At 42.3% G+C, this 23,585-nt stretch overlaps 2 protein-coding genes across 3 annotated transcripts in view; both read left to right on the forward strand.

The window, feature by feature from the left end:
• The first annotated feature begins 4,569 nt into the window (after window positions 1–4,569).
• LOC311113423 (D-aminoacyl-tRNA deacylase 1-like) lies at window positions 4,570–16,595 on the forward strand. 2 transcript variants are annotated; one of them, XM_084156633.1, is made up of 6 exons: window positions 4,570–4,697; window positions 5,986–6,076; window positions 6,335–6,570; window positions 11,154–11,251; window positions 13,791–13,958; window positions 16,193–16,592. In XM_084156633.1, exons 1-5 carry the CDS (start codon window positions 4,655–4,657, stop codon window positions 13,947–13,949), a joined length of 627 nt encoding a protein of 208 aa, XP_084012759.1. In that variant the 5' UTR covers window positions 4,570–4,654; the 3' UTR covers window positions 13,950–13,958; window positions 16,193–16,592. The 2 variants fall into 2 exon arrangements, with proteins under 2 accessions (XP_084012759.1, XP_084012760.1); XM_084156634.1 differs by having other exon boundaries at window positions 4,572–4,697; window positions 16,328–16,595.
• Window positions 16,596–18,993: 2,398 nt separating this feature from the next.
• The window catches only part of LOC311113340 (sodium/potassium/calcium exchanger 3-like), a gene marked incomplete at its 5' end in the record, with an annotated part of 47,423 nt that continues 42,831 nt past the window's right edge, over window positions 18,994–23,585 (forward strand). The window contains one exon of the mRNA XM_084156557.1: window positions 18,994–19,192. Within this exon, the coding sequence (XP_084012683.1) occupies window positions 18,994–19,192 (199 nt within the window). The remainder of the gene's footprint in view (window positions 19,193–23,585) is intronic.

Genomic DNA, 23,585 nt, shown 5'->3' on the forward strand with positions numbered 1-23,585 from the left:
ACTGTTGGCGCAATTATTAGAAAATGGAAGAAGTTCAAGATGACGGTCAATCACCCTCGGTCTGGGGCATGATCATGAGGAAGGTGAGGGATCAGCCCAGAACTACACGGCAGGACCTGGTCAATGACCTGAAGAGAGCTGGGACCACAGTCTCAAAGAAAACCATTAGTAACACACTACGCCGTCATGGATTAAAATCCTGCAGCGCACGCAAGGTCCCCATGTCCAGGCCCGTCTGAAGTTTGCCAATGACCATCTGGATGATCCAGAGGAGGAATGGGAGAAGGTCATGTGGTCTGATGAGACAAAAATAGAGCTTTTTGGTCTAAACTCCATTCGCCGTGTTTGGAGGAAGAAGAAGGATGAGTACAACCCCAAGAACACCATCCCAACCGTGAAGCATGGAGGTGGAAACATAATTATTTGGGGATGCTTTTCTGCAAAGGGGACAGGACGACTGCACCGTATTGAGGGGAGGATGGATGGGGCTATGTATCGCGAGATCTTGGCCAACAACCTCCTTCCCTCAGTAAGAGCATTGAAGATGGGTCGTGGCTGGGTCTTCCAGCATGACAACGACCCGAAACACACAGCCAGGGCAACTAAGGAGTGGCTCTGTAAGAAGCATCTCAAGGTCCTGGAGTGGCCTAGCCAGTCTCCAGACCTGAACCCAATAGAAAATCTTTGGAGGGAGCTGAAAGTCCGTATTGCCCAGAGACAGCCCCGAAACCTGAAGGATCTGGAGAAGGTCTGTATGGAGGAGTGGGCCAAAATCCCTGCTGCGGTGTGTGCAAACCTGGTCAAGACCTACAGGAAACGTATGATCTCTGTAATTGCAAACAAAGGTTTCTGTACCAAATATTAAGTTCTGCTTTTCTGATGTATCAAATACTTATGTCATGCAATAAAATGCAAATTAATTACTTAAAAATCATACAATGTGATTTTCTGGATTTTTGTTTTAGATTCCGTCTCTCACAGTTGAAGTGTACCTAGATAAAAATTACAGACCTCTACATGCTTTGTAAGTAGGAAAACCTGCAAAATCGGCAGTGTATCAAATACTTGTTCTTCCCACTGTATGCTTCAGTAAGATTGGATTTTTAGCATTTATAGCAATGGTTATTAATTGTACTGCAGGGATGGAACATAAGTCGAAGAAAATTGAGGTTGTGGTGGCAGCTGCAGAGAGGTATTTGGGTGTGTGAGACTTTACATCAGAAGAGTTACATGGTGTGATAAGTGGTGATGTCCCATCCTTTCAGGTTGAGGGCATGAGGTAGGAATAAATAGATTTAAATAGCGGAGTAGGGTGGTGTAAATGTTATTTTATCATTTTTTTTGTTGAATTTGTGAGTGTAGTGTTAGATGGTAGTGTATTTCTTAATTGTATTTTATTTTTCAAGCAAAATCTAAGGAAGTTGTACTCCAGTCTAGTAGGTGGCGTAATGCAACATATTGGATCCCAACCGCCGTTAAACCTCATCAAAGAAGAAGAAGAAGTTATTGGCTAACTAGTTTTTCTTCCGGATTAGTCCAACATGGTCGCGTCCTTATGATTTACGATATATGTACAGTCAAGCTGCAAAAAACTTGAAAACATGCAAATCAAAGAAATAGTAAAGTGGAATGTACGGGTGTCCATGCTGTACGCTTTCGGTATATGGACATTGCTCGGCACATACGGATATTATCAGTACATGGGGCGCAATGAAGAAAAGCCAGGTAGGCTACTCGCTTCACAGCCGCTCAGCTAGCTAACGTTGGCTAACTAGCTAGCTAGCGGTCACAGCTTGTCTAGCTATCTATCTAAATACCAATACCATAGCTACAGATCACATAGCTACAGATCACATTATATTATGGACTGTTATTGAACAAAGTTGCTAATGATTTCTAATGAAAGTGTTTCCAAAGATTGACTATTACATTTCCTCGACCTTGCAATTGTTGATAAGCTCAAGTTAGACTTTGTCAGAAATGTATCAGCTTTCAGCACAGATTTACCTTCATTGAATGACAAAATTGCATGTTTAGTAAATTCTGTATGTTTCTTCGTCTTGTCTTCCGGCAGTCAAAGTAGAGAAGGAGGAAGAACCTCCAAATCCTAGAGAAGTGACTATCCAGAGTGCCCACATGAAAACCACCATCATATACAAAGAAAACTTTGTTCCTTATTCTACAAGGATCTACAATTTTGTCAGCTCGCTCAGTGGGGACTCGGCATCGGCAGACAGCCAAGACAATACAAAGTAATGGTGAAAATGTACATGGACAGATGCCATTGCCTGCCTAGGCCATCATGCCTAGGCTACCACATTTGAGATGTGTGTAGCTAAATACTTAGTGTTAATTCCTATCTTGTAAATTGTACTTTGATTATATCTCTGTGTGTAAAATACACTGATTGAAATTATTTGTTACTTGTACAATTAATTTAAATACCACAGTATCCCTCTGTTCGAGAACCACTCTGCAAGCCTTGAAACCCTCTCTACCTACACTGCATACATTCTCAATGCGATGTGGCAGTGATAACCTGTCCTGTGCATTGCTGCTGTATTACATTAAATCCAAATTTAGCAAACATCTGAAATAGGAGCATAACCTTTATACCACTAGCAGAGTGTCTGACAAGCTGGCCTATATCATGCATGATTTTCAGGACTTCAAGATAAATCAATACTTCTGTCAAATACACTTGATTTGTAAATTAAGTGCAACTGCTTCTTAAATGTTTGCTATCGTCTGTGATCACAGTAATGTTATATCCATTTATCTGAGGATGTCCTCTACACATTAGCCTATTATGATTTGTGGATTGTGTCTGCATGATTACATTGGGGGAGTACCAGTACCACTCAGCACTTTTTAATTGGAGACAACTGTTAGCAGTAAAATATATTACTGTTGAAAATGTTCATGATTTGAAGAGGGAATTCAACAACTTTTGGAGGGTAGTGAAAGTTGATAAAAACGGCTCTTTATTGAGACAAAAGCAGTATGGATAAAATCAACGTGTCTCTGCCTTTAGCTCAGTCAGCTCTTCTCTGTCCATTTCTTAATGCTTGCTTGGATTGGTTTTACAGAGGGTAAAATGATGGCGGCTTTAGAAAAATAAATAGAAATGCATTTTCAAAATGGCCTCTTACGGGTTCAGTGACCAATCACAATCTGGATACAAAACGTTGGTTCTCATGTGATTGGTCCCATCCCTAAACCATTTAGAAATATATAAAAGCCTTAATCAATTTTCCATCTGACTGTAAAACTAACCTGAGCATGAAACAATGGCTACTCTATGCCGCTACACAAATGCAATGATAGATCTATGCAATGCTTTATTATTAAGGTTAAATGTTTTTTCACCCCATGCATTCCGGTGTTACTGATGGTTTCTCTGAACTGATGGCTTCCACCGTTGTGGCTAAATGGAGTACAGCGCCATCTAGTTGTCGCGTCGGGGACAACTGTAGCATTTTAGCTAACCATAACCTAATTCTCCTTACCCGCTGCGTTAGTTCTCCTAACCTGCTGCGTTAGTTCTCCTAACCTGCTGCGTTAGTTCTCCTTACCTGCTGCGTTAGTTCTCCTTACCTGCTGCGTTAGTTCTCCTAACATGCAGTGTTAGTTCTCCTTACCTGCTGCGTTAGTTCTCCTAACCTGCTGCGTTAGTTCTCCTAACCTGCTGCGTTAGTTCTCCTTACCTGCTGCGTTAGTTCTCCTAACCTGCTGCGTTAGTTCTCCTTACCTGCTGCGTTAGTTCTCCTAACCTGCTGCGTTAGTTCTCCTAACCTGCTACGTAAAGTCACTGCTGTCCGTAGCTGAACTCCATCTAGCCACAACCATAGAAGCCATCAGTTCCAGAGAAGCCATCAGTATCACCACACCGGTACCTCAGAGCCTGATTTTTTGCAGGTAAATTCATTAACACTTCCATTGTTTAACACCTCCCTAATTTGAAATGCAAACATCCCCCATGATTTAACAACACCTCACCCTTTTAATTTTCCAGTTACTCACTGATATGTATAAAAGGGGTATACTGACTGCAAGAAAGTGGTAAATAAGAGGCTGTTTGAAAGGGAGTCATATAAACATTGCCATATATATATATATATTTTTTTTTTTTACAGGTAATATACCAAGTTTTCTGTCTGAAATGGGTATTACATTGCCCTCCAAGAGTTGCTGAATTTCCTCTTCATTTTGCTCCACAATTCATGCACACTGGTGTGGAGAGCGAGGTAGTAGCAGTGCTCCCTTCCCTTTGAAAATTTTTATAATGACAGTACAGTAGGTGTGCAAAACCCAAATTTCACCCCAGGAATCAGTACAAAAGGTCTTTGTAGCACTTTCATCCTCTGTCTGATATGGTCCCATGTAGCTCAGTTGGTAGAGCATGGCGCTTGCAACGCCAGTGGTGTGGGTTCGATTCCCACGGGGGACCAGTATGAGAAAAAAAATTACGCACTCACTAACTGTAAGTCGCTCTGGATAAGAGCGTCTGCTAAATTACTTAAATGTAAAATGTAAGAAAATGTATCTACTGCCACCTGCTGCCGCTAGATGCCTCTGACAACGCAGCAAGGTTTCATGGGAAAAGTGCACCACTTCAGTCTGATTCATTCTAAGAAGCGAGCTAATCAAAACAATGAAGGCAATCATTCAAAGAGTGACAACAGCGAGCGTGTCAGGTGAGTAACGCTATCTACTTATTATTATTATTTTCTATATCGCTCATAGTGTCAATGAATGGTAATTCTTCACCGGTAGGCATGTTGCAGGCAGCACAGAGGATTGCTAACGTTAGCTAGCTTGGTAGCCGCACGGCTATCCAATCATTTATTTATAAAACCCTTTTTCAGTGGTGTAAAGTACTTCAGTAAAAACACTTTAAAGTACTACTTAAGTCGTTTTTGAGGTATCTGTACTTTACTATTTTTATTTTTTGCCAACTTTTACTTTCATTTCACAGCATTCCTAAAGAAAATAATGTACTTTTTACTCCATACATTTTCCCTGACACCCAAAAGTACTCGTTACATTTTGACAGGAAAATGGTCCAATTCACACACTTATCAAGAGAACATTACTCTACTCTACTCTACTCTACTCTACTCTACTCTACTCTACTGCCTCTGACTCACTACGGTAAACACAAATGCTTCGTTAGTAAATTATGTCTGAGTGCCCCTGGCTATCCGTAAATATAATAAAACAAGAAAATTGTTCCACAGGTTGACTTAATATAAGGAATTTGGAGTGATTTATACTTTTACTTTTGATACTTAAGTATATTTGAGAAATTCCATTTACTTTTGGTACTTAAGTATATTTCAAACCAAATACTTATAGACTTTTACTCAAGTAGTATTTTACTGGGAGACTTTCACTTTCTATTGTCATTTTCTATAAAGGTACAGTATCTTTACTTTTACTCAAGTATGACAATTGAGTACTATTTCCACCACTGCCGATTTTACATCCGGTGATGTCACAAATTGCTTATACAGAAATTCAGCCTAAAAACCCAAAGAACAAGCAATGTAGATGTAGAAGCACGGTGGCTAGGAAAAACTCTCTAGAAAGGCAGGAACCTTGGAAGAAACCTAGAGTGGAACCAGGCTCTGGGGGGTGGCCAGTCCTTTTCTGATTGTGCCGGGTGGAGATTATAACAGTACATGGCCATTAAGACTGGATTGTTCTTCAAGATGTTCAAACTTTCATAGATGACGAGCAGGGTCAAATAATAATCACAGTGGTTATAGAGGGTGCCACAGGTCAGCACCTCAGGAGTAAATGTAATTCCCACTTTTTTGTTGAATCTCCCAGATACTGTACTGTAACAGCCTACCACTACTTGCAAGACTGTCAGTGTGTGCTAGATTAACCACACTTTTTGAGGAGGATGTGTCTGCCACTGAATATGAAAAGGACTACATTATTTTATTGATTTGATAATTCTGTCCTGTGTTGTTACAGTGGGAGAGCTGCAGATCAGCTCAATAGGCAGAGGACTGTGTGTGTTGCTGGGTATATCCATGGAGGACACACAGAAGGATGTTGACTACATGTGAGTGTGGGTTCATTCAGTCACAAAACATTGTCTGTGCACTACAGTATTGTAGGCCTTCGCCTACATAGGCAGGGCATATGGGCCAGGTCAGGTTCATATCTGTAATAGGAATTTGTAAGAAACAGTAGCATTCACTTAGAGGTATTCTTTTGTATTTAGCCCAATAAGTTTGTATTTAGCCCAATAAGATTCTATTAAATTAGTTCTATATTTCTACAAATTCTATGCCCCAAAATGCATCTCTCTGCTTCTCAGGGTTCGTAAGATCCTCAACCTGCGTCTGTTTGAGGATGAGAACGGCCGGGCGTGGAGCAAAAGCGTCATTGACAGGGAATATGAAGTCCTATGTGTCAGTCAGTTCACTCTACAGTGCATACTTAAGGGTAACAAGCCTGATTTCCATGCTGCCATGCCTGCAGAGCTGGCCCAGCCCTTCTATAATAACATCCTGGAACACTTGAGGAGCACCTACAAGCCTGAGATGATCAAAGGTGGGTGAACACACAGAACTAAATAGAAAACAATATTACTATGGGTGAACATCACTGACTGACACTGCAGGCATAAAGTCTGCTACATAGGTACTAGGCCTATATCAGCTGCTATAACTATATCACAAGCTACTATACAAGCCTGAGATGATCAAAGGTGGGTCGGTATCACTGGCTAATACACGGCAGGCAGCCTAGAGGTTAGAGCATTGGTACAGTAACCGAAAGGTTCCTTGTTCGATTCCCCGAGCCGGCAAGGTGTAAAACTCTGCCGTTCTGCCCTTGAGCAAGGCAGTTAACCGCGACAACAACTGCTCCTCGGGTGCCGATGATGTCGATTAAGGCAGCCCCCCGCACCTCTCTGATTCAGTGGGGTTGGGTTAAATGCGGAAGACACATTTCAGTTGAATGCATTCAGTTGTACAACTGTCTGGGTATCAGTGTTCCCTCTAAGCTGCATGCAGCTCCCATCAGACTGCCGAGCAGAAGAAATATCCGCCCGGCCAGAGAAGCATGAGTTTAAACTTCACTCACCGTTCTTGAGTTTTCCCCTTTAGTTAACACTATCAACATTTCGCTCTACTGTGGGAATTGTGACCGAATCAACGCAATGTTAACCAATTTCAATGTAACATACCGACATAAAACAAACTATGCAAGACTTGGTATACAAAACTAACTATGCAAGATATTTTCTTGTAGGCAGAGCGCATTGGAGTAGGATTCTGTTGCATTGACAGGCAAGACTCAGGCCCATACTCTACACAGACCGGTGCGCCATAACCAATCAGAGCTGCAGTAGGCCTATATGCAAATATACATTGCCATATATGGATCTGTGTCGTTCAGTTTGAACTGGTCCGTATTAAGGCTACAGTATGAGCTGTCGCGAGTAGATGCGCTAGGGGGGGGTCCTAATGTTTGTTATACTCAGTGTATATTACAATATTACTATATCTATCTACAGGCCTGGGCTGATAAAGAGTTGGGCTGGGTGAGCATCCCTGGCTAACACTACAAGATGAGCCATATATAGAGTTTTAAAAATAGACTACTATTGAACAGAATTTCACATCCAGTGGCCCGAAAGTGTTGAGGACACGTTGCTGTGTAGGCAGTTTGTGGGCACAGAGAAATGGACTCTCATAAGACACTAGATAGGAAAAGCCTAAATGAAGATATCAATTTGATAGCTAATAGGCACAATTATCTTGGGTATTTAATAGATGGTAAAAGCGTCAGCATTCTTCAAAGTGTGTGGTTTTAATATTTAATAGCATTGGGTCAATGTTTTGCTCGATCAGGGTTATGATGGATTGCAAAAGGTCATTTGTTCAAGCAAAGATGTGAAGCTACACTGAACAAAAATATAAACGCAACATTTCGAAGATTTTACTTAGTTACAGTTCATATAAGGAAATCAGTCAATTGAAATAAATTCATTAGGCCCTAATCTATGGATATCACATGACTGGGCAGGGGCGCAGCCATGGGTGGGCCTGTGAGGGCATAGGCCCACCCACTGGGGAGCCAGGCCCATCCACTGGGGAGCCAGGCCAAGGCAATCCGAATGAGTTTTTTCCCACAAAAGGGTGTTATTACAGACAGAAATACTCCTCAGAAATGTGTGCCCAAAATATGAGAGAAATCAGCTTTTTGTGCGTAAGGAACATTTCTGGGATTTCTTTTTTTAGCTCATGAAACATCAAATAAAATCAAAATGTATTTGTCACATGCGCCGAATACAACAGGTTTTCACCTTCACCTTACAGTGAAATGCTTACTTACAAGCCTTTAACCAACAATGCAGTTTTAAGAAAGAATACCCAAAAAAAGATATATAAAAAAATAAAAGTAACAAATAATTAAAGAGCAGCAGTAAAATAACAATAGCGAGGCTATATACGAGGGGTACCGGTACCGAGTCAAAGTGCGGGGGCACCGGTTAGTCGAGGATGGGACCAACACTTTCCATGTTGCGTTTATATTTTTGTTCAGTGTAATTGATAGCAAAAGGTCAATATCACAAACACCTGGAGAACTCTAGTGAATAGAAGGGTTGCTGTTCATAGCTTGGGGAATTGAGACACTAGTTTAAGGATTGACCAGGGTTAGGGTAGATAAGCCAATGCATTCCTATGGGAAATAGCCCAGACTACAGGGTCACATGCAGTAGCCTATATCCTTAAGGTCACTCCTTACCTGAAAGGCTCGGAATCAGTTTAATCGCCTGCTTTCCGGTAGAAACAGAGGTTACATACATCAGTCTATAAGGTCATAGTTCACAGTGTAAAGGTTATGGTGGTTCCACACATCTAATTTACGTAGGGGGTGGTTTTGTCAGGCCATGTTTGGTGGTGAATTGGGTCTATAAAGTCGTTGGTCACAGCATATAGATAAACAGTGTTCTATTTAATTCTATGGGTCACAGTGCAAGGATTATGGTGGTTCCACATTGGGGTGGTTTTCTTTTATCAGGTTGTAGTTGGTGATGGTGTTTGGTGTTGAATTGGGTCAAGCCACCAGGGAGAAGGTGTAGTGGAGAAACTCTGTGTCCCTGCTTGTAGTGGGACACAAGCTCTCTAATTAATCTTCTCATTGCCAAGGTCCAATCCCCTGAGTGGGAGAAACAAGATGATTCGGCACTTTTTAGAACACAACACCCAGCCACTGGTTTCGTGGGCAGATGGTGTAATAAATCTAAGCATACCTGGGCGAAAGGGGAACATTTAAGTATAAACTTCCTGTCTTATTGTGTCTTAACACCCTCCACTCCCATATCCCTGTTGTACTGAAATGCCACCTGCTTATACAGTGGGGAAAAAAAGTATTTAGTCAGCCACCAATTGTGCAAGTTCTCCCACTTAAAAAGATGAGAGAGGCCTGTAATTTTCATCATAGGTACACGTCAACTATGACAGACAAAATGAGAAAAAAAAATCCAGAAAATCACATTGTAGGATTTTTAATGAATTTATTTGCAAATTATGGTGGAAAATAAGTATTTGGTCAATAACAAAAGTTTCTCAATACTTTGTTATATACCCTTTGTTGGCAATGACACAGGTCAAACGTTTTCTGTAAGTCTTCACAAGGTTTCACACACTGTTGCTGGTATTTTGGCCCATTCCTCCATGCAGATCTCCTCTAGAGCAGTGATGTTTTGGGGCTCTCGCTGGGCAACACGGACTTTCAACTCCCTCCAAAGATTTTCTATGGGGTTGAGATCTGGAGACTGGCTAGGCCACTCCAAGACCTTGAAATGCTTCTTACGAAGCCACTCCTTCGTTTCCCGGGCGGTGTGTTTGGGATCATTGTCATGCTGAAAGACCCAGCCACGTTTCATCTTCAATGCCCTTTCTGATGGAAGGAGGTTTTCACTCAAAATCTCACGATACATGGCCCCATTCATTCTTTCCTTTACACGGATCAGTCGTCCTGGTCCCTTTGCAGAAAAACAGCCCCAAAGCATGATGTTTCCACCCCCATGCTTCACAGTAGGTATGGTGTTCTTTGGATGCAACTCAGCATTCTTTGTCCTCCAAACACGACGAGTTGAGATTTTACCAAAAAGTTATATTTTGGTTTCATCTGACCATATGACATTCTCCCAATCCTCTTCTGGATCATCCAAATGCACTCTAGCAAACTTCAGACGGGCCTGGACATGTACTGGCTTAAGCAGGGGGACACGTCTGGGTCTGCAGGATTTGAGTCCCTGGCGGCGTAGTGTGTTACTGATGGTAGGCTTTGTTACTTTGGTCCCAGCTCTCTGCAGGTCATTCACTAGGTCCCCCCGTGTGGTTCTGGGATTTTAGCTCACCGTTCTTGTGATCATTTTGACCCCACGGGGTGAGATCTTGCGTGGAGCCCCAGATCGAGGGAGATTATCAGTGGTCTTGTATGTCTTCCATTTCCTAATAATTGCTCCCACAGTTGATTTCTTCAAACCAAGCTGCTTACCTATTGCAGATTCAGTCTTCCCAGCCTGGTGCAGGTCTACAATTTTGTTTCTGGTGTCCTTTGACATCTCTTTGGTCTTGGCCATAGTGGAGTTTGGAGTGTGACTGTTTGAGGTTGTGGACAGGTGTCTTTTATACTGATAACAAGTTCAAACAGATGCCATTAATACAGGTAACGAGTGGAGGACAGAGGAGCCTCTTAAAGAAGAAGTTACAGGTCTGTGAGAGCCAGAAATCTTGCTTGTTTGTAGGTGACCAAATACTTATTTTCCACTATAATTAGCAAATAAATTCATTAAAAATCCTACAATGTGATTTTCTGGAGAAAAAAAATCTCAATTTGTCTGTCATAGTTGACGTGTACCTATGATGAAAATTACAGGCCTCTCTCATCTTTTTAAGTGGGAGAACTTGCACAATTGGTGGATGACTAAATACTTTTTCCCCCCACTGTAAATCATTGATATAGATTAATATGCACAATAAGCAAACTGCAGTGGCCATTACTGGATGGAAACGTTAAGCGTTGTCATTTATATTGGCCTATAGAGGAAGGGGGGGGGAAACAGGAGGATGTATTAAGGTTAACCTTTACATTCTCCTTTTGTCTTGTGTTTTTAGACGGGCAGTTTGGGGCCAAAATGCAGGTTCACATCCAGAATGACGGACCAGTCACCATCGAGCTGGTGTCTCCTTCTGCTCCCATGGACCCCAAACAGGTACAGTTGATGTTGTTGATGCTGTTGATTTCTGCAAGAAGAAGTTGGCCCATGGTGTATGATGGTGTCATATTGCGGAGTCTCCCTTTAGTAGGCTATGTATATTGCTAGACTATATTTGTTTGGAGTGGTTCAGAAGTTCTCTCAGCACTCACTGTCTATCCTGCTATCCTCCAGCAGGTGGTGATGCAGGTCTAACTTCTCCTGGTAGTAACAGATGGAGAACAGATCCTGATCAACATGCAAACCTGCACTATTGCTTTTCTTAGTGCAGTGTTAGTCAATCTCTGGTCCATAGACCGGCACCGCTCCATGGAATGTGGCTTACTGGTTCCTGAGATAGCTGTCGGACATTTAGTTGGTCAGTTTTCTGTTGTAATATTTGTACCTGGCTCCAAGGAGGAGAACCATAGATTTCCCAGTCCCTGGTACAAAAAACGATCCTGATACTGTAGATGTGTACTGATTTATCCCATGAATCTGTCCTGCTCTGTCCCAGCACCCCTCTGGCCTAGCTGAAAGACCACTGATTGGCCAAAACACACTCTGAAAGGTTTGAGTTGTCATGTGTCAGAAGTGTGTGTGTGTGGGCGACATAACATATGATTGGCAGGTCAGGGCAAGGGGGAGGGGGCGAGTCGCCACCACATGGGTGCCCCCACTCTCCCCACAGGGATCGGTTGACTCCTGAGTGACTGTGCACTCTGTTACCATGACGACAGCCTCCGCAGGGGAGACTCGGGCCATGTTGGCTAAGAAATATATTTTAATGTGGAATAATGATTTATGAGATCTGATGTATAGCCTAAGAGTGACAAGTTCACCCACAATGTTATATTAATAATGGATGTCCTCTCTTAGGGCCAGTTTCCTGGCTCAATCTAAATTCACCATTGAACATGCTTTCAGGACTAGGCTTAATCCTGATCCATGAAACCAACCTTTGTGTATTACTGTGCATCTGTTTTTGAATGGTAAACTATGTGAAAGGTCATTTAACTTTATTTTAGGCAATCGATCCATCCTTAAACATGACAAATGGATAACCATTGGGTAACACTGCTGATTCCACAGTATCTCCCAGTCCTGTTGTGTAACACAGTAGGATTTGAAGGACCTAAAGCCTAGATTAATGTGTTACACCACCACATCTACTTTAAGACATCGCTCTACCATCCAAACAGCAGAAAGTAGTCTGGACCACTGCAAATAGCAGCAGCCATGTAGGGACATCCCTCCCTGCTTCTCCTAAACTGTCCGCTTCACATTGTATTTTATTCAGTGAGTCATTTGAAATTGTAGTGTTTTAGTTATTTAAGCATTTTTGAAGACCTCCTGAATGTGATTCCAGTCACTTCCGTGTGTGTGTGTATGAGCGTGTGTGCATGCGTGGTCTTTGTGTCTGTGTGTGTGTAAACTTGGCTGACTGCTCGATCCAATGGATGTAAGCGGCAGTCCTCAGAATTTTAATCTTGTCTGTTTTGGATGTTTGGGATGTTGTTGTGCAGTTAGAGGGGAGTATGCCAAGACTGAGAGGATCACGGGTCAACTGGGGGAGCAGCTTAAACACATACACACACACTCTCCCTTTCCATGAATCAGAAGCTTTATCCTATACTAGGAGAGGGACAGCAGAGCCTAGAAAACAATAGCATTAAATCAAGTTATCCTGTTTCCATTGTTCAGTGAAAGTAATTTTGACTACGAAACAGTGGTCTTAATCACTGAAATGTCATGTGATCGTTTTTGTAATCATTTTTATTGGGGTTTTTCAAAGCAACACGACACCCTGGGTAGGATGGTATCATTGAGAGGTGTAATGAGAAAAATTTGCTAGCTAGCTAACCGTGATGGAGTTGGTACGGGGATAACTAGATACATAGTGGTTTTGGAGTCTTATTCCCCTTAAATAATGAAGGGATGTTGTGGGATGTTGTTTGTGGGATGTTGTGGCTTTAGCATGACATTTAAGTCATAAATATTTCCTGTGGTGCTCATGAAAGTTTTAGCATGTATGTTTACAGCCCTTTTCAGGGGTAGTTGTGTACCTTTAGTGTAGAGTTGTTGTTTAATGTTCACTGAGCAGAACAGAGATGGCTGCTACAGTAGTTTCCTCAGAGAGGAGTTCAGTAGATTAGCCTTGCAGCTAACCATAGATGGTGAGTGAATGGGAAGATGAATCAGCTCTTTCTGAGTGTGACCGCTTTATATTGTCAAGACAGTTATTGCTTCATGGAAATGATCATGGCTTCTGAAAATAGCAGCACGGTGGAAAAAAAGCTCTGATGTTTATTTCTCTTTCTTGTTCTGCCCTTGTCTTTTCTTTTTCATCCTCTCTTCTGTGAACATTTGTTTTTATGTAGGCAATTATTTTATACAGTTATACATAGCTAGGTCCCTGGGTTTTTCATGGACTTGTGACTTGACCAGTAAAAACAGGTCACGTGACCATGAAAAACTCAGGTCCCAACTAACGCATTAGATCAATCAAAGTTTTGTCCTTCTCTTTTCAACACTTTATTTCTGTATTTCTTCTCAGCTTGCTAAGCAGGAGAAACAGCAGCAGCGGAAAGAGAAGACGCGCTCTAAAGGACCCTTGGAGTCAGGCAGGGAGAGGGCCGCCCCGCACCCCAGAGAACAGGACCCTAACGCCAGCAGTGGAGCAGACGGAGACGTGTCGTCAGAGAGGGAGACCTAGGGCAGCACGGTGAGCCTGGAGAGAGACACGCACACACACACACACCCAACCTGCTGTACAGTTAGTGCTATAGTACTAATAAAAAAACTGTACAAATAAATAACCAATAAAGTTGTCCTCTGTTTTGGAGGGGTGAGGGCGGGTTAAAGTAGTGGTACAGTGAGGGAAAAAAGTATTTGATCCCCTGCTGATTTTGTATGTTTGCCCACTGACAAAGAAATTATCAGTCTATAATTTTAATGGTAGGTTTATTTGAACAGTGAGAGACAGAATAACAACAACAAAAATCCAGAAAAACGCATGTCAAAAATTTTATAAATTGATTTGCATCTTAATGAGGGAAATAAGTATTGAGGGTAAAAACGTACAAAATCAGCAGGGGATCAAATACTTTTTTCCCTCACTGTATCTAGTGCTGGTACAAAACACTTTACGTCGCTGGTCCTTTATTCAAGCCTCTGGAGGTCCTCTATGTATTGCACATACATGGATGAAATGGAACCACTTCAATCCACATTGGTGAATGTTGTACTACACCTGGTCGTGAATGGCTCCATGTTATTGTTGCCATTGTAGTGAAATCCAAAAGGAGGCTGTTTCTTATACAATTGTTCAGATCCCCAGATTAGAGGGCTTTGCTCTTATTCATTACATTTTTTACATTTTTAGTCATTTAGCAGACGCTCTTATCCTGAGCGACTTACAGTCAGTAAATGCATACATGATTATTATTATTAATTTTTTTATCATACTGGCCCCCCGTGGTAATCGAACCTACAGCCCTGGCGTTGCAAACACCATGCACTACCAACTGAGCTACATCCCTGCCGGCCATTCCCTCCCCTACCCTGGACAACGCTGGGCCAATTGTGCACCGCCCCATTCATCCCCAGCGTTTGTTTGTTTACTCGTTTAAAAACCGAGAAGTGAAGTCACTGACTTAGTCAGTCAGCCTCTGCTTGCCCGAGCCTGTGTTGTGGTGTATTCGCGACCCCGCCTTACCCCGTGTTGGGGTCAAAGTGCAGTGACCTGTGGTGTAGTTGGTGTGGCATCGGAGCGAACACACCACCACACGACGTCACTACTGGGTGACGCATTCTCTCTTTCATAACCATGCACATACATACACAGATACATGCACACTCACACTTACATCATGCGTACGCAAACACATTATACACACACGGTACATACAATATATGTAATTTACACACACACCCCATGTCCCTCATGGCTCTTCGTACTCTGCCTCCGGCGGTATCCCAGACTCCCCGGTGGTGAGGACACTGTATTCCCCTCACTTTGAGAGAGAGAGAGGGAGAGAGACTAAAGAAATATGCCGCAAGACATCCGCAAGGCCTCCCCGAGATGGTTACATAAGGGCACTTTGTCTGACAGAGTGCGAAAGCCCAGAGGGGGACAGAGAGGGGTAAAGTGAGGTAGAGTGTGACAGATTGAGAGTTGTTGTTTTCACTTTCGGGGGGGAAACGCAAAGGCAGCAGTTCTCTGTGTGTGTGTGTGTGATAAGCGAGCTCAGACTTGAACTTGAAGGTAGAGAAATGCTCTCTCTCATCCTCATCTCTTACTCTCCTTTCCTCTCCTCTCTCTCGCTTCCTCAGTTCAGTCACTTTATTTTTAAAGGGGATATTTGTCTCCCTGAGGTTTGCTTACTATGACTTAAACATGAGCAGTGTGCACCACTGTGTGTCTCAGAATGATTAGAGTCATTTTGTGACAAGTTTCCGCCCTATCTTCCCTCACTTCCTTCCTGCCTACAATGTTCTATTTAGATGAAACGTTCTTGTGGTACTGTTACTGCAAGAATCGCCCTGCTCTCACCACTACAACTACTGCTCTTTACACTACCACCACTCCTACTAATGCTACAATGTCCAATGCTACTATGTCCAATACAACAACAGACTAGCTGCTTCAGTAGTTTCCTCAGAGAGGAATTCAGTAGATTAGCCTTGCAGCTAACCGTAGATGGTGAGTGAATGGGAAGATGAATCAGCTCTTTCTGAGTGTGACCGCTTTATATTGTCAAGACAGTTATTGCTTCATGAAAATGATCATGGCTTCACGGTGAAAAAAAGCTCTGATGTTTATTTCTCTTTCTTGTTCGGCCCTTGTCTTTTCTTTTTCATCCTCTCTTCTGAGGACATTTGTTCTGGATAATGGCACCTGCTAATTGATGTTCCATATATGAATATACTGATAATGATGTGTGTTGTATCTTATAGATTTACTATATTGATGATGGGAGGAGCCCAGTCTGCCAAAATGGACTTAATCTACAGAGACTGTGAGACGTGACTCTGGACTGTCCTCCTGTAAGAACTTATTGGCCTCTTCCTCTCTATCTTTCTCTACAACAGTGGCACTCTCTGCCTTGTACCCTCTCTGCCACTGTCTTCCTCTACTCAAAGACATGGAACCTTCCACCCAAAATGCGATGGCACCTATGGCAGAGAGGGAAAGTGGCATCACAAGATGGAGATGGAGGAGATTCCCTCACCTTACTTTTGGAGTTCTTGTCTTAATTTGATATTTATGAATGTTATGAACATTATATGCTATGCTGTTGTTTAGTGGATTCGAATGGAAATGTTGTCATTTTATAAAAGAAAACATGGTGTGTGGACCTATGCTGTGTTTCTTGTCTGTGTGTGAGTGTGTACATGCTCTTAGGGAGGAACACACCTACCTTCCAATTGAACCCAAATACCTTCAAAACTCCAGTATTTAGTTGACAGAACATCTATTCCTGGCCTGCAGGAACTGCTGCGCCCTCGCAGCGTGATGTTGTGCTGGGATGAGATTTCTCTCCCATGTTTTTCTGGTTGAGAACAGAACAGGAGGAAACTGAGAAACAACGTCAGGCTCTGGAGATATCATATGAGGGGGAAGACAAGACATGACCCAAATATGTCTGGCTCTACTGCTGTTTTAGGAGGCTCTACGCTCCACCACCATAGTATGTGTGTGTGATCCCAAAAAGGGTAGACAGCCCCCGACTATGTTTCATCACAACAGGGGAAGTGACTGCTGGATTATGGATGTAGACACCAATCAAGACAGTACAGCAGAAGTGATGAAAGCTATTTGGATTTTAATGGTGCATAGTTGAGACTGTGTGTGTGTGTTTCCAAGTGTGTATTGGGGTCCCTACTTGCCATGACTCATTGATGGTGGGGGGGTATTCTACAGTTTGTGTGAGTTGTTCCGTCTTTGATAATGTTTCATTGTGGATCTCAGTACTGTACTACAAGTGTGCACGTGCATGTGTGTGCGTGTGTATCAACGTCTGTGTCTGGGCGCGGTGTCAGTTCAGTTGGACATGGGAAAGTGGGTTAAATTCCAGGCATTCTGCTACATCTGAGACTGCTACAGCGTCTGGGGTTGTCTGTTTATTTCGGAGGCTTTATCTTACCCCTCGTGTGTGAGCCAGACTCTTGCCAAACCCCACTGGCTATGGAAAAACAATTTAACTGGATTTAATTTGTGCCCCCCCCCCCCCCCCCCTTTCCTCCCCCTCTTTCTTTTCTTTTGTGCACCTCGGAGACTTTGGGAATTCATCTTATTTAGTATACTAAATAACTCCATGCCCGGGTTGAGTGCAGGCTTCCTCTCTACAGGTTATAGGCAAGCGTCCATGGCAGGTTTGGTTTTATGCACGAAACCACATCTGGGTTGCGTCCATGGCAGGTTTGGTTTTGTGTGATGTCTGGCTTTTGTTTCTAGTGTATTTTCTCATGACAGTACAATGGCATACTTCCTTCTGTAGTCAGGTAGCTTATAAGATACTAGTGTGAGAGGACAACCCTTTTGAGACATAAAGCATTATCTTTCTTGTTTGTTGCATTATTATGCTACTTTTTTCAATTTTTCTCACCACCTTTTGTCACCTCTTTTTACTTTTTTTTTTCTCTCTTTCATTCTCTGGTTCTCTCTCTCTGTCTGCCTCTCTCACTCTCTCTCTCTCCCTCTCTCGCCAGTCCTTGCCTCAAAGGGTTAAAGGAGGCACAATGAAACCTAGTTGCCAAGAGCCCTAACCACTTTTTCCACTCTTGCTGGAAACTTTCCAGTGCTATTTATAAGAAAACTCAAACCTCACAATCAAGAGTGACTGTTTGCCAGAATTAAGATATTATCCTAAAATTATAAATATCCTAGAAACATTATTTATTTTCATAATTTATGTGAATAACCTAATATAATTTGCTTGGAGGAAAAGTTGTCTTATTTCATTTCATATAATTTACATTATGTGAAGCCTTTCACTAGGCTAGGCCTGTTTATTCAAAGCATGCATGTCTAATGATTGCCCACTGTAAAGTAATCACAGTCCATCTTATTTGATGACATAGATAGAAATGAATGTAAAATCCATGAGCAATGCATTCATAGATATATTATGTAATGTAGCATAATAGGCTATAGCCTACTCAAATATTCAATAAGGTGGCCTTGGCACAAACAACTTTTGAATATATGTTTATGTTAACTTATGTAATTCAGCTATCATGTACTAATGCCAACCTCACGCAAAAAACCTTTCCAAGAAGAGGGTAGTGATAGGCGTGTACCGAGCCTTGAAAAAAAGGAATGTTATACTCTCTCACTGTCTCTAGGCAATTTCTACATCAAACAGCTTGCACATTTGATATCTTTTTCTCTCTCTCTCTCTCTCTCTCTCTCTCTCTCTCTCTCTCTCTCTCTCTCTCTCTCGTCGGACACAGCATCCAACAATCACATCACCATACAAATCAGTGAGCAATCTCGCAGTCGCATCCATGGAGCGCTCCTGCCGCCTGTCCTATATTGCATGAGATAAAAATGTAATATGACATAGAAGCAAGAAGCCCTGGCACTTCAAAAGGAAAACAAACCTTGCAGTCCACACCTCAACACTCGCGACTTTCCAACGATACCGACTTGAAACTTTTACGGAAAACAAACCTTGCAGTCCACACCTCAACACTCGCGACTTTCCAACGATACCGACTTGAAACTTTTACAAGACACCCCCCCCGGCCGCTACATGGACGAGGAAGAAGCCGCGGAAAGGATGCCTCCAGCCGGCGTCCGACCCCGGAATCGCCCGCCACAAGTGATGCTGAACCAGAAAAAGATCAAAGCGAGACGGAAAAAGCGGAAGGAGTTGGTTTTGATCCAAATATGCTTGTTGGGAGGGATGCTTCTCTTCGTCAAGGGGTTCTCCTACCTAGCAGAAAATTCAGGTGAGGGTAGGCTTATCAATTTACCCCTCTGTTGGGGGATGGAATGCTGAAGAGGGAGTTCCATATGGCTGTAATGTAGCCGATAGAGTCCATTGTTTTGTTACCATGTTTTGTAACAATACAATGTTACATTGATTTCGCACATCATGCAAATTGTGTTTAACTGTAGGCTACTTTTGAGTTGGTCTCATTTTTCACAGTTGTGAACTGGACTGGAGTGTGGTCAGGGGCGTCATGCACCCCCAAAATCTGAGGGGGCACAGAGTAGGTGAGGATGGATATAATATAATATGCCATTTAGCAGACGCTTTTATCCAAAGCGACTTAGTCATGTGTGCATACATACATGGCTGGTGTGTGTGTGGTTAGGGGGGGGGGGGGATTTTTCATTTTTCAAACACCTGAAACAGCTTTTTCCCTGCAATCTAGAGCAGGGGTTGGAACCAAAATAATTTTCCAATGGTTTCGTTCTGAACAGAACCATTATTTATTTTCGTTCCGTTCCGACCTGCAAACATAAAGTTCTGAACCGGTTCCAACCAAAAATAGTAACGCTTTACATCGTTCCTTTCTGTTCCTTTTTAAAACGTTGAAAAAAAAAATATATATATATAGCTCGACATTAAATTACTTCACCAATCAGTGCGGATAGAGCAGTTTGCTGTGGAGCAGGTAAGCAATTTATTCTGTATAGGAAAGTCATTAAGAGCAAATTGTATTTTGACGCAACAGTATGGTTTAATCATAATGAAAGACAAACACACACACTGTGCTGCATGTCACAGTGTAGAGCGTGCGATGCAACTGAAGTTTTGAGGTTGAGGATGGAGGAAGCTTGTTTTGAAGCGCTGGGCATCTTGTTATGACATTAATTATCTGAATTAGGCCCACATAATTATACCTATGGAGGAGTGGCTTCTATAGGGAAACTTTGAATGTCGTTGAACTTCCGAGTTGGTTTAACGTTGGACCAGCACAAATGTTAGCTAGCTAGCTAACAAGCTTGTGTGTGCAGAGCAGCACTAGAATTAAAAACACGTTTACCTTTTTTGTAGTTAATAAATCCAATGGGAAACGTGATAAGTATAGGATCCTTAACTAGCATTGAAAAGTCCATCCATTCTTCTCTAATTAAACATCTCTCCCTAATTTCTGAATCACTCTTGTAACGTCAGTAGGCTACAGTAACCTATGCTTCAGAGAGGAGAGGCACGTAGCCTGCACACACACGCACACACACTGGCAAAGATTTCCAGTTGCCAGGCAGACTCTGGAATAAGTTTGAGCGATAGAGTGAGGGCTTTGCATAGGCACTATGTTGCGATTATTTTGGGACTGGGAAGATAGCCCTATTTGGTAAAAGACCAAGTCCATATTATGGCAAGAACAGCTCAAATAAGCAATAAGAAACGACAGTCCATCATTACTTTAAAACATGAAGGTCAGTCAATACGGGAAATTTCAAGAACTTTGAAAGTTTATTCAAGTGCAGTCGCAAAAACCATCAAGTGCTATGATGAAACTGGCTCTCATGAGGACCACCACAGGAATGAAAGACCCAGAGTTACCTCCGCTGCAGAGGATAAGTTCAATAGAGTTACTAGCCTCAGAAATTGCATCCCAAATAAATGCTTCACAGAGTTCAAGTAACAGACACATCTCAACATCAACTGTTCAGAGGAGACTGTGTGAATCAGGCCTTCATGGTCAAATTGCTGCAAAGAAACCACTACTAAAGGACACCAATAATAAGAAGAGACTTGCTTGGGCCAAGAAACACGAGCAATGGACGTTAGACCGGTGGAAATCTGTCCTTTGGTCTGGAGTCCAAATTGGAGATTTTTGTTTCCAACCGCAGTGTCTTTGTGAGACGCTGTGTGGGTGAACGGATGATCTCTGCATGTGTATTTCCCACCGTAAAGCATGGAGGAGGAGGTGTTATGGTGTGGGGGTGCTTTGCTGGTGATACTGTCTGTGATTTATTTAGAATTCATGGCACACTTAACCAGCATGGCTACCACAGCATTCTGCAGTAATACGCCATCCCATCTGGTTTGTGCTTAGTGGGACTATAATTTGTTTTTCAACAGGACATTGACCCAACACACCTCCAGGCTGTGTAAGGGCTATTTTACAGAAAAGGAGAGTGATGGAGTGCTGCATCAGATGACCTGGCCTCTACAATCCCCCGACCTCAACCCAATTGAGATGGTTTGGGATGTTTCGGATGGCAGAGTGAAGGAAAAGCAGCCAACAAGTGCTCAGCATATGTGGGAACTCCTTCAAGACTGTTGGAAAAGCATTCCAGGTGAAGCTGGTTGAGAAAATTCCCAAGAGTGTGCAAAGCTGTCATCAAGGCAAAGGGTGTCTATTTGAAGTATCTAAAATATATTTTGATTTACCACTTTTTTTGGTTACTACGTGATTCCATATGTGTTATTTCATAGTTTTGATGTCTTCACTATTATTCTACAATGTAGAAAATAGTAAAAATAAAGAAAAACCCTGGAATGAGTAGGTGTGTCAACTTTTGACTGGTACTATATATATATATATATATATATACACATACACAGTGGGGAGAACAAGTATTTGAAACACTGCCGATTTTGCATGTTTTCCTACTTACAAAGCATGTAGAGGTCTGTAATTTTTATCATATGTACACTTCAACTGTGAGAGACGGAATCTAAAACAAAAATCCAGAAAATCACATTGTATGATTTTTAAGTAATTAATTTGCATTTTATTGCATGACATAAGTATTTGATCACCTACCAACCAGTAAGAATTCCGGCTCTCACAGACCTGATAGTTTTTCTTTAAGAAGCCCTCCTGTTCTCCACTCATTACCTGTTTTAACTGCACCTGTTTGAACTCGTTACCTGTATAAAAGACACCTGTCCACACACTCAATCAAACAGACTCCAACCTCTCCACAATGGCCAAGATCAGAGAGCTGTGTAAGGACATCAGGGATAAAATTGTAGACCTGCACAAGGCTGGGATGGGCTACAAGACAATAGGCAAGCAGCTTGGTGAGAAGGCAACAACTGTTGGCGCAATTATTAGAAAATGGAAGAAGTTCAAGATGACGGTCAATCACCCTTGGTCTGGGGCTCCATGCAAGATCTCACCTCGTGGGGCATCAATGATCATGAGGAAGGTGAGGGATCAGCCCAGAACTACATGGCAGGACCTGGTCAATGACCTGAAGACAGCTGGGACCACAGTCTCAAAGAAAACCATTAGTAACACACTACGCCGTCATGGATTAAAATCCTGCAACGCACGCAAGGTTTCCCTGCTCAAGCCAGCGCATGTCCAGGCCCGTCTGAAGTTTGCCAATGACCATCTGGATGATCCAGAGGAGGAATGGGAGAAGGTCATGTGGTCTGATGAGACAAAAATAGAGCTTTTTGGTCTAAACTCCACTCTCCGTGTTTGGAGGAAGAAGAAGGATTAGTACAACCCCAAGAACACCATCCCAACCGTGAAGCATGGAGGTGGAAACATCATTCTTTGGGGATGCTTTTCTGCAAAGGGGACAGGACGACTGCACCGTATTGAGGGGAGGATGGATGGGGCCATGTATCGTGAGATCTTGGCCAACAACCTCCTTCCCTCAGTAAGAGCATTGAAGATGGGTCGTGGCTGGGTCTTCCAGCATGACAATGACCCGAAACACACAGCCAGGGCAACTAAGGAGTGGCTCCGTAAGAAGCATCTCAAGGTCCTCGAGTGGCCTAGCCAGTCTCCAGACCTGAAACCAATAGAAAATCTTTGGAGGGAGCTGAAAGTCCGTATTGCCCAGCAACAGCCCCGAAACCTGAAGGATCTGGAGAAGGTCTGTATGGAGGAGTGGGCCAAAAACCCTGCTGCAGTGTGTGCAAACCTGATCAAGACCTACAGGAAACGTATGATCTCTGTAATTGCAAACAAAGGTTTCTGTACCAAATATTAAGTTCTGCTTTTCTGATGTATCAAATACTAATGTCATGCAATAAAATGCAAATGAATTACTTAAAAATCATACAATGTGATTTTCTGGATTTTTGTTTTAGATTCCGTCTCTCACAGTTTAAGTGTACCTATGATAAAAATTACAGACCTCTACATGCTTTGTAAGTATGAAAACCTGCAAAATCGGCAGTGTATCAAATACTTGTTCTCCCCACTGTGTGTGTGTGTGTATATATATATATATATATATATATATATATATATATATATATATATATATATATATATATATACTGTGTATATATATATACTGTATATATATATACTGTATATTTTTTTAAACAGGACAAATCTGAGGGGGCATGTGCCCCCTGTGTCTATTTGAGGAAACAATCTTGATCAAATGTTATAATTGCAGGAAGTCCTATAT

This window comes from Coregonus lavaretus (assembly GCF_964263955.1).
Source record: "Coregonus lavaretus genome assembly, chromosome: 40".
NCBI lineage: Eukaryota > Metazoa > Chordata > Actinopteri > Salmoniformes > Salmonidae > Coregonus > Coregonus lavaretus.

Excerpts from the sequence above, each read along its gene's own strand:
- LOC311113423 (XM_084156633.1), top strand. The coding sequence starts at position 4,655 with ATGAAGGCAATCATTCAAAGAGTGACAACAGCGAGCGTGTCAG. Across the intron at positions 4,698-5,985 it reads GACAACAGCGAGCGTGTCAG|TGGGAGAGCTGCAGATCAGC; the intron begins GTGAGTAACGCT and ends GTGTTGTTACAG. Across the intron at positions 6,077-6,334 it reads CAGAAGGATGTTGACTACAT|GGTTCGTAAGATCCTCAACC; the intron begins GTGAGTGTGGGT and ends TCTGCTTCTCAG.